The sequence below is a fragment of the Platalea leucorodia genome (genome assembly GCF_965183815.1).
Source record: "Platalea leucorodia genome assembly, chromosome: 19".
Taxonomy (NCBI): Eukaryota; Metazoa; Chordata; class Aves; order Pelecaniformes; family Threskiornithidae; genus Platalea; species Platalea leucorodia.
The window spans coordinates 1,653,939-1,665,473 of record NC_138841.1 but is presented as its reverse complement, the minus strand read 5'-3'; the positions used below and the strand labels follow the sequence as shown (position 1 = coordinate 1,665,473).

Here is an 11,535-nt window from a genome sequence, read left to right as displayed (position 1 = left end):
GCTTCGAGATGGAAGAAGCCGTGCTTGAGACGCAGTGCTGGGCGCAACCAGCCAGCCCCTGCCTCTCAATAGCGAGGCTTACGCTGAGGCAAAGCCCCCGCTGACTAAGTGGTGCTTCTGTAGTGGTGGGCTTGCTTTCCATCCCCATCCCTCTTTCCACCCCGCAAGCCCCGCTGTCACGCTCCGACGGGAAGCCCGGCCATTCATCCAGCGCTAGGAGAGGATGCGGGATTGATTTCACAAGCTGGTGGACACACTGAGGACGTCACAGTTACATGTGGGCACATTTTATTCTCTGGATGCACTTGTGCATTGTTTCAGCTCAACAGCCAAAGCTTTATTGATTCAAAACCATTACCCTTCTCCCCCACCCCCAGCACACTTTATTTTTTTGCTATGTACCCCCTTTCCCACCCCTCAACCACTCGTCCGCTTCCACTTCGAGTATTATCTCTGCTTGGAGTCTGTTTTCTCAGAAGAAGCCAACTGACAATTCATTCAAAATTTTTTTCTCCCAAGAACCATATAAATTACATGCAAAACATTGTACATAGAGATTAATATCAAAATGCAATACAGATCAGGTGCACTTTAAGCTGGACTCTAGGATATGGCAAACACACCAGGGTACATATTGCTTTGAAACCACCATTTTTTTTTTTTTAATGTCATGCATACCACATAATATTCAGTCTTTTGTTTTGTATTTTTCTGTTTTTATACAAAAATACCAGTGCTTATTATACTTAGTTACTGGAAAAGAAAAACTCAGATCTGCGTGCCCTCTTCAAAAGAAAGTTTTGTTGCGAGAGCATTGGATAAATATATATACACACACAAATGTTGGTTTAATACTGTATATATATATATTTATTTAAGGGGAGGAAATAAACTAAAGGCAGTTTTAGCCATGGGCTTTGCTGAATGAAAACTCTGTTTTTGTTGAGCAGGAGGGTATCGGAGGCGGGGCAGCCAGACATCAGCCCGTCTCGGTGGCAGGGGACAGTCTTGGCAGAGAGAGGCTGGAGAGGAGCAGCCAGGGGCCAAGAAAGACGCCGGCGTTGCCCCACAGCCTCGCTGGTGGGGGCAGGACGGGGGGAGCAGTACCCCCATCTCGCAGTGCCCCGCCGGGGAGAGCTGGGCTTGCAGGAGAGCGTTTTACACGTTGCGTGCTGCACGGGTTGATGAACTTGTAGGAGCTGGACCCAGCAGTGAGGAGCGATGGCAGGCAGGTACATGCGTCCTTCCCCCGAGAGGTACAAAAGCCTGCAGGGACTCTTCTGTGAGGTGCTTGGTCCCTGCAGTCGCGGAGGGCAGCAGGAGTTGGCAATGGCATCTTGGAGACGCCCTCCCCGGATCTGGGATGGGGCTTTTCCATTCACCCCAACATCATGGCGCCCCGAGAAGTGTTTCTAAAGGGGCTAAGCACTACAGGACATCGACTCCTCGGCTGGGGAAAGCCAAAGGCTGCCCATGCTAAAATTTGGTTTAGTTTTTTTCCTTCTTGAGATTGTTTCAAAATTTTCCTCAAAGCTTATTGCACAAAACCTTTGAAAATTAAGTATAACCCCTGTGCAAATCAAAGGAAACCTTATCACATAATGCAAATGCCTAAAAATGCCTGTTCAGCAATGCACACAGGACGTGGTGTAATGTCTTTGGTACCAATCTGCCAATTTATTTAACAGAAAACCACCACCACCACCAGAGACCCTACTGTTATTAAGAACTGGATGCAAAATTATGTTCAGAGTGTTTTAATAACAAAGCATTCCAAGGCAAGTTAACACATATCACAGGGTATGACTTCGGTTCCTGTCTGGCATGGCGCTCTCCCCCGTGCACACTCGTGGCAGTTCAAACAAAGCAAAAAAAAAAAAAAAAATATATATATTTATCTCCCCCTCTTTCAAGGCATGTTGCAGAGAGTCCGCAGAAGTTCGTGCCGCCGACCATGCCTTTCAGCGTAGAGCACCAATCTCCCCCAACTCTTTTGTAATGTCCTCAATAACTTAACCCAATAGTCATCTGCTGCCAGTATATCACTGAAACTAAATAGAAAAAAAATACTTTACAGAAAAGATGTACGCACAATAAACGTTTATACTTTAAGCAACCAGCCATACCAACATAATTTATATAAAAAAAACATTTGTGTCATCCAACTAACGTCTAGTATAAAGATGGCTGCTCAGAGAAAAGGAAGCTGACTGGCATCCGATCGCTGATACACGGAATTAATTACCTGTCACTTGGAACTGCCGTCACACAGTCACACGCCGCTGCAGACGCGGGACTCGAGATATTTTTTTTTTTTCTTTAAACAAAATACATATGGCTGACGTAAAAATATCAGTTTCTGATCTAAAGAAAACTATATTTTTTTGCATAATATTTATATATAATTATTTCTCCCCCTCCTAATATGGAAACTAGAACAACAAAAATATATCAACTGAAGAACAACCAGACCCTTGTGGCAACCTGCCAGTCACAGATTTCTGGGAGTGACTTTGAGAGCCTCCAAAGTTGGCTTTGTGTTGGTTTTTCTTGCTTTAAGTCTTTTCTTTTAAAACAGGTCTGAGGTAATAAAAAAATATCAAAAGAAAAAAGAAAAATCGGTGTATCCCCCCCAAGTATTTAATAAATATTTATGTAAGCTTGTAAGAACACCATATTTTCATCCTTCTCTTTTTTCCTAAGTATTTAAAATAGAAAAAGTGATCTTTTAAGCAATGTCACCTTTAGTACAGAACCAAACCCCACGACCACCCCTTTTGTCTCCCCTGTCCCCCCTCGTGGGTAACCCAAGAGCCCCCCGGTCCTGCCCAACATTTTTTCAGCTGGCGTGAGGAGGGAACGGGGAGGATGGCGATGGGTTTTTCTGCGCAGGCAAGGAGCTTGACACTGAATTTGCAATTGAGATGGGCAGTGGTGGCAATTTCTTCTTGCTGTTGGCAGTGTACGGAGCCCAGCCTTCACCCCCTTTGCCAGCACCGAGGCAGGAGACCTGGGAGAAGGACCTTTCCTCAGCTACCTGGGGCAGGAATGGGGCGACCTCGTCCTTCCCCCCTCCCGCCCCAAGGAAGGGACGAGTCGGTGCTGGGCTGGAAACAAAACAAAGACACTTGGTTTGTGTTGTCGTTTAAGGAACACTTATTTCTTGGCAAAGTACTGGGCCCTCGCGTGGCAGGCGGTGCTGCAGGCAGTGCTCGGAGAAGGCACGGGAGATTCTGCTGTGCGTTCTTAAAGGAAAGAAAAGAAGAAACCAGCCAGCCCACCCTCTCGCTAAAACCTCTCTGCTTCCAGGGACGGAGGCTGGGCAAAGACGATGACGTTGTACAGCCAGTTACAACCAGGTTCTCTCTGCTTCCAACCAAGCCAAAGAGGACAAAGAAGAGAAGGCAGCAGAGCTCCCTCCAGCCCTGCCTGCCTGCGGCCAGTAACCAGGGGTGCACCAGCAAGAGCCCATGGGGAAGGAACTAAGCCCAAGCAAAGCAAACTCCTGCCTCCTGCTCAGTCCCGTGGCTTCACAAGAGGGTCAGTTCAGAGCCAACTTGCCCAGGACACCTGGGGGCTCTGCTCCAAAAAACTAGGACTCTCACCAAATGGTTACAAGAGACCAAGGTGAGGCAGGACACACAGGGTGAAGAGACGACCTTCGAAAAAGCAGCAAGTGAGGCAAAGCCTCCATGCAGCACCTCCTCTGGACGACCTGCAGCCGACCAACCGACCTGCCGCCTCTGCGAGGAATTGCCTCCACTGGCAAATCGGCTACAGAAGTCCTATGGAAATCAAGGGTCCTCCCATCGGCTGTGGAGCCTCCCTCCCTTCCACCGGCTAAAGAGACAACCTGACCCATCCCCTCCGTGATCTAGGAGTTGACCCACTGTGCTGTCAATAACCCGATGCTTGTTCTCCGTTCAGCCTGCTAACGCTTTGGCAGCGATGCGCAGAGCTGGTGGGCACGGCTGGAGCATCCTCTGGGGTTCCTCAGCGGTTAACCGGAGCTCGTACTCCAAGGCTGAAGGATTATCTCACCCAACAGCACGGAGAAGCCAGAACGGGCACAAGTCCCTCTGCTCTTGACGGCAGGAGCCGTTAAACCTTTGCAAGGCTCTCGCCAAAAGTTTCACAGCTGTTCAAGAGCAGAAGAGAGGCATCTCTTAAGACTCCCCAGGAAGGAGCCCCGTTTCTCACAACCATGGGGTTTTTCTTCACCACCCTTCCACTGCCAGTTCACCTCCACCTTGCTTTGTAGAAAAATCAGAATCTTTGACATCCAGCAAGGTTACAGCCAAGTCACCTTCGTTCCTTGTCTACCAATTACTGCTTTGGAAACAGAGAGAAAAGTGTGCGTGCACACACAGAGGAGGAACTGTAAGGGCTAGGTACCATTTTTCAAGGTGGAAGACTGGTGTACATCCCTGTATCTATCAGCCTGTGAGTAAACACCTTCCCCCTGGCTGGGTTTTTTTGTTTATTTTTAAATTTTCACACTAGAGTGCTAACTCCCCCACTTCCCACTGTGAAGTTACTGGGGGCAAATCCCACAAGCAAAGAAAAAAAACCCCAACATCAGAAGAAAACCCTAAAAACCACAAGTGGAAAAAAAATAAAGTCACAAGTGCACCCCAGCCCTCAGGCTGCGAGCGTGCATGTAAGACTACAACAATTTGAACTTTCTTCGAACATGCATTTTTCAAAGTGAAAACCCCCTACAGACACATGGAGCCCAACTCTCCGAGAGGGAATAACCTGGCTGCTTCACTTGGGCGAGTACCACGGAAAATTAGGGATGGAGATGCACAATTTTGGCTTAGCCTCTCTCCCGACACCCAGCATCGTGGTACTCTGGTTCCCACTGCTAAATAATGGTAAAAAATAAAAAAAAACAAAAACAGAAACAAAAACCCCCAAAAATAAAACACCAAAATGATATACGTATGAGCAGTTTGACACGAAGTGACCGCAGTGTGTGATCAGTTACTGGTGCCAACATCACACAGGGCGAGGGGCGAAGGTGGAGGAGGAGGGGGGCTTCGAAGTTCTAAGGTCAAACCGATGTCTCCAAGCTGTGTAAGGGGCTTTCGGGCTCCGGGACGGTGACCTCAGCTTGATCGCTGTCCACTGCATTGTTATTTCTGTTGAGGGATGTAGATCCACCCAGGCTACCCCCACCTCGCTTTTTGAGTCCGTCAGTCTCAGGGTCGTCTTCAGCGCCGTCAAGGAATGGTGTTCGAGGCTCGTCTTCCTCCAGGATGAACTCTGGGTGAGTCATGAAGTTATGGATGGAGCTTCTGGATTCAGGTTTCTCGAGGCCTTCGTACAAGGAGCTACGGAACGCATTCACCACTTTGATCTGCCGGGAGGCGAGGAGCGTGGGGAATAAACAAAAGAGGGGTTAGTAGTGGCTACGAGAGGCCAGAGCTCCCAGGAGAAAGCAAAAATAAATAATAGAGACACAATAAAACAAAAAGCACGACAACAACAGTCACCACCACTGAACAGACAGCTAAGTCAAAATGAGAGATCTATGGTGAACTAGGAGGGCCAACATGGATCAGACTCAGGCACTAGGTGTGTGATGGGGAATCAACCGACTATGGGGCGACTTCAGAAGCTGCAAGAAAAGACACAAAAAAACTCAAAAAAAACAGATCACTTCGAATGAATGGAAGCCAAAATGCATTAGTTGTCATTATGTGTGCGCACGCGTATCTGTGTGTATAAACGAGGACAAAAAAGTGGAACTACAACTCAAAAAAGAGGTGGGTTAGACAAACAGTGGGTTCACTTCAAGGCAAAAAACTCTACTGTGGGAGCGATGTGTTTGTTCTATTTCATTTTTAGACCTATAGAAAGGAACGGGCTTTAAAAAGGCGTCACAAACTTTTCAAGCCCACGTGAAGCAGTAGGTCCAAGTGGGTGCCATGACCAGTAAAACCGGACCCAGCTAAACATGCAAGAAGGAAGCCCGATCTGTGCAAGTTTCCCCACACAGCTGCCACCTGGGTCCCGGGCTGGAGCTGTGGATCCTTCCCTACACCGACACGCTGAAGAAGACCCAGCGGTTTCCAAAGGCAGCTAATTCTTTTGGATGCTCTGCACGAAAAAACAACCCCAAACTTTGCTAGAAAGCCTGGCCAGGCACCGCTCCTGTGAAACGCACAGGCGGTCAGCACCACCAAAAGCCAGGCTCAGCACACTACAAGCAGGAGGTCCAGAGCCCAGTTTGGACAACCAGGGTATGGCTCTGCTACCTCTGTTGCACTGGAAAGGAGAGGTCTGGAAACAAGCTGGGATGGTGGCTAGCAGTGGATTCACTGGAAATCCAGCCTTGAACTCTTCCAGCTCTTGCCCTCCCTTGCAGCCAAGTCCCAGTTGCTCGGTCGCATGGGCGACCAGTGTCAGATGCAGCGAACGGAGGGGCAGGAGGCGGCGGCGCGGTGGGGCTGCAGCAGACCTCTCTGCCCCGGTGCTGCTCTCGCACTCGCCCTGGCGCCCGCGAGGCAGCGACGTGCAGACGCTGGCATGCGTCAGACAACCAACATGTGCACCTCGGGTGCGGCAGAGCGCTCCAGCTCTCGTGGATGAGTCAGGACTATAATCGCTCAGATGATGTCAAAAGGCATAAACTGAAGGAGAGCAATGCAATAAGTGGGCTTTTGAAGCAGAGCCAATGCACCAAGCAGCTGAAGGTCTCCCAAGCCTTAGAGGACCTGGTGAAATCACACACATGGCTTTGCATTTTACTGCAAAGCCGAGAGCTACCCACCACACCGTGCCCTCCCGAGCATCCCTCGGGTTGCTCCGCTGCGTCTTACGCCGATGCTCTCTCCGCTGACTCTTTCAGGCCAGAGCCAGCACGCTGCCTCTCTCCAGAGGCCCCCTGTCCCGCTGCAGCAGGTCACACCAGCACCCTCCCAGTCACCCGGGAACTGGGCTGTCTCTTCCCTTTATAGAGGAGGAAGCTACTGACAAAAGTTGTCAGCAGGGATCAAGCATCTTGCGCAAGCTCTCATGCTTTACGGAAGCAATAGAAGTCTTTGCTCTGTTAAGCAGAGTTCATCTGGGACCAGGAGGTCTGCTCAGCTCCTCCTCTCCGAAGGAACTGCCCCCAAAGCACTGTAAGACTTTGTTCAGCAACGCTGGGTGCAGCAGGGAAGTCGGTAACCCCTCCTCGTAGCAGTGCCAGTCGTCCTGCTCTATCTCCTGCCCCATGGAAGCAGCGTTGCTGCTCACGAGCTACCTTCACCTGCTCCCAGCACCCGAGGAACCCAGTCCCCACCCATGGCCCCTGCCTGCTCTCATGGTGTTACCATGGACTGAAGCTGGGGCACAACAGGGAGGAGAGCCATGGATCCCACAAAAGGGGTGCTCCTCCACAGCATCCCTGTGCTACACCCTGGAGAGCCTCCCCGTCACTCAGCTGCTGGACGAGGGAGCGGAGAGCGTGCAGAGCTGCTGGAGGGAGAACGATGCAGATATCCCCTTGCAAGCTGATGGGGCAAATAAAGACACGTGTGTGCTGCCACTTCTTTGCGAATGGGCTGCAGATCTGGTGGGTGAACAGAGACGACACCCCCCTTCCTGGTGAGATGAGCCGGGTTAAACTGTCCACCTCGGTCCGGTACCCGGGCAGGCGAGGAGGGAAGTCACCAACCAGCACAGCCAGCGAGAGCCTCCTAGGGATCTTTGGTCTCAGCACAAACAGCACTCACAAAACCAGACCAGAGAAGTTAAAGAAGAATCTCATGCCTGGAACCCTGGAGATTTTACCTGCAAGATGTTCCAGGGTTCCCCTCTCGCGAGGGATGCCCTTCCAAGTCCACTCTCCATCTGGCTCAGAAAGATGGTGCTGCACCACACGGGGCAGCAGCGTGGCATCCCCCGGCACAGGCTCAGCACATCCCGGCTAGGAACAAACAAGCCAGCTCTCGCACGCACACACGGACCGGCGCGCACACACGAGCTGGATGACAGACACCCACGAGGAGGTGAGCGTGGGCCAGGTACCCCCCATGATGCTGCAGCACCAGCTGGCCTGCGAAAATGGAAAGTTTATGTAGCTGGGAACAGAAATTCAGAGCTGTGTTTGCTGCACTACAACCACAGTAAGATCCTGGATAAATTCAGTGTTTAGTGTGAATGCACAGGACAAGGGAGACCACCAAGCAGGCCACCTTCTGCCCAGACTGATAACCTGCCACATCATCAACATCTTGAGAACAGCAACTGCAAGCACCGACAAAAGCACTGACTCCTAAAATGCAGTCTGCAAAACTGAGTAAACCAAGTATAACCAATGCGAACAAGCTATCGAGAGCCGAGGTGACTGCCAAAGCAACGAGGCGGTCAGTCTAGTGCAAGCTCAGAGGTAGGAGTAGCTTCACAGAAGCCCTCCCTGCCCCACCACCTCAAGCACTGGTGAGTCCAGACCCTTTCTACCACATCACTGCCTTCAGCTCTACCAATAAGCTTCTGCTGCAGCATTCCTCAGATTTTCTTACTTTGATTTAACCATCTTGGCCAGCAACTGCTGTGAAATTAATCCAGCTGTTCCCTTGTCAAAGGAACGTAACAGCAAGGAAATGTGTTTTGAATGAGCCAGGCAGCACAAACAAAAATGAAATCCTGCCCAGCCAGGCTGAAAGCCCACCTCCCTCCCTGCCCGTCGTCGGGCTCATGCCTCCTCTCCACCCAAAACCTTTGCAACCTGCATAACCCGCAAGCTTGGAATTTATTCTCATTTCACACCATCACTGCAGCACCGCAACGGGCTGGGCAAACCCCACTGCTCGCAGGGAGATGGAAATGACATCTTCTGCACGACGCCAGCATCGGCTCCACCACTGACCCCTGGCTCGTTTTGCCCAGCTCCCTCAAACCAGGGCAAAACCCCCACGGGAGACCAGCTCAGCTCTGCAAACCATCTCCGAGGGCCATCCCCGAGACCTCCCTCTCCTCCCTCGCCCCAGCGGGGGCAGGAGGGGCTGCCGCGGGCCAGCCCCGGAGAACTCATCCCACAGCAGCGCAGTGGAAGGCAAGGGCCACCGTGAATCCGTACGGAGGGAAGTGGAGCTTTGGGAGAGAGGGAAGGGAAGCGGCAGAGGGAAACAGAGAGAAGTCTAGGCAGAAAACAGAGGGAAGACTTAGTGACCTGGGTTAGCTTCTGGTAAAGTTGTTTGCTGCCTGGAAGGGCACAAGCTATGCAAGTTATCTATTCCCTTGCTGCAAATCAGGGAGAACAGTAATCCAGAGACTGCAAAAAACCCTCCATTTTGGTCTTGTCCACCCAAGCCCGCTACCCTGAGACCCCTCTAAGCAGGTTTTCTTCTCATTAGAAAGCCTTGATGGTGCACAGATGCAGTCGGGAACAGAAGGCAGCTGCGCTGCTTCGGAAACACTGGGGTTAAACAAAATAAAATTCAAGCATAAGTGTCAGCTAAATAGAGAGAAAACAAAATTATCAGAAATTCTCTCTTCTCTCCCACAGTGCGTAAACAGTGGAGACTGAAAGCTATTCAAAAAGTCACCAAGGGTATTTCTTTAATAAGAGGAGAACACGGAAAATGACTGTGCAATAAAAAAGCCAATTATCTGGGAAAGATACACTACCTACTCATAGCCTGGCGCAGCCCTGCAGAGAGAATTCACGCTCACGTGCTCACAAGCCCGTATACGCAGCTCACAACGAACACGGAGAGGGGCACTGCACCAGAGACGGCTTTTCTTTGGTCTGGAAACCCACAGCTAGATCCAGGATCCAGCTTTGCCACTGATGTTCAGCAGGGCCGTGTTTTCCATCTCCGTTTGCATGCAGAGAGTCGCGTGTCTCTGCATACACTGAGAACCAGCGTGTGCAGAACAAGCCAGGCACCGATGAGCCGCTGCACTGGGGCAGCGATGCTCTGGCTACGACAGGGGACTCGCGGAGCCCCGTGCTGTCCCCGCAGAGCTCCAGGGCAGCAAAGGGCACGCTTACGTGCGTGGGCTCGCTCAGCTCTGTCTCGCACAGCATGCACGTTCACAGGCGGGACAGGGGAGGCTGCTTGCTTACAAAGCCAGCTCTGAAACAGCGGGCTGAGCTGCAGGTGAGCGGCTCCGAGCAGCTCCGGTGCGTCACCGCCGGCCAGCTGAGCCACGGTAACCGGCTGCTCTCACGCACCGTCCAGGCTCCCAACCGAGGCAGGAACAAACACACCTTCTCACACGCGTGCAAGAGGCCGAGAGCATGCAGCGGCCCGTTACCGCAGCTCAGCCGACCCCAGCAGCACGCTAACCGCTGCGGGAAGGTCCGAGCGGCCACTCTGCCTCCAAACAGATTTACAGCTTTGGTAAAGCAACGCCTCTGCCCATCCCTGCCCTCCCGGGCATCCTGGGGCTGGGCAGAGCCACATCGGAAAGAAATAGCAGCTTTTGGGCGCAGCGTGCCCTTTTCACAGCAATGCTTTTAGTTGCTCATGAACACATGGTTCTTTTAACAAGAACTGCCAATTTTTGCACCCCTCAGGAGGGTGGACTCATACGTCAGTCCTGCAAAGGAGGAGAAGAGGTAAAAATGGAGGAAGCACAAGGAATGGGGGGGAAGGACCAGGAAGTATTGTAAACTTGTTAAAGATGCAACAGCATAAAAACTATTTTTTTTAAACACTCTCCCGCCCCATCCTTCATTTTGGAAATCAGTGTGCGAGTCAAGGTTTAGAGGGAGAGAGAACAGGCTGGGTTAGGTTGGTGCAGGTGCTCTCTGTGGTTATTAGAAGTCATGCATTGTAATAGACTATCACTCACTGCCCGCAGGAGGAGATGCAGCAGCAGCAGCAACAGCAGAAGTGGTGGGAGTGGAATTGACGGAGGAAAGAGCTACATGGGTTGGGCTAGAAACATTTTTTACATCGTGGTGCTGGCTCACGATGGAAGGCTGTCTCCTGAGGGCTCCCTGCAAAGAGGAGGCGCCGGTCTGGAATGTGTAAACTACGTCCATCTGCAAAGAACCAGAGAGTGAGATAGCGTCGCCCCGGCCAGAGACAGGGAGAGGGGTTGGGGATGGAGGGGAGCAGGGAGGTTGGGCAGACACACGGACAGGAAGGAAGAAGGAGGATGGAGAGGTGGGGAGGAGGGAGGAGAGAGCCCCCCGCCCCCCGCTCCCGTAAACCCGCGCCGGGTTCGGCTGGTGTTTCTGGGAGCAGAGGAGAGGTCGGCCGCCAGCCTCTGCCCCGCTCCCACAGGCGCGAGAGGGGCAGGGTTTATCCCACCACCAAGAAGGAGACTGCAGTGGGAGGGAGCAATAGAGGAGACACCTCGGGTTATCCCGACAATCTGCAGGAGGAGCAGAGAAAGAGAGAGGATGGGCAGAGGTGCAAGCTGGAAGCTGGTGGTCCAGAAAACTGCACTGGGAAAGGGTTTCTGGTCCCTCAGCCCCATGGGATGTACAGCTGGGGGGCCGAATCCTGGGACACACCACGGGTCCGCAGCTCCCACGGCCACCGGCCGTGCTGGAAGACGTTTCACAGCCCCTGTCGCAGGCTCACG

General features: G+C 51.8%; 1 protein-coding gene across 4 annotated transcripts in view; it reads right to left on the bottom strand.

Annotated features, from left to right (window-relative positions):
• Positions 1-436: 436 nt before the first annotated feature.
• ATP2B4 (ATPase plasma membrane Ca2+ transporting 4) overlaps positions 437-11,535 on the bottom strand; it is a 53,202-nt gene continuing 42,103 nt past the window's right edge. For 3 of the 4 annotated variants that reach the window (XM_082329973.1, XM_082329974.1, XM_082329975.1), the window contains exon 21: positions 437-5,362. In XM_082329973.1, coding sequence (XP_082186099.1) covers positions 5,057-5,362 — 306 coding nt within the window. In that variant the 3' untranslated portion in view covers positions 437-5,056. Of the gene's footprint in view, positions 5,363-10,897; positions 10,988-11,535 lie in introns of all 4 variants that reach the window. The other variant, XM_082329976.1, reaches the window with a different exon arrangement.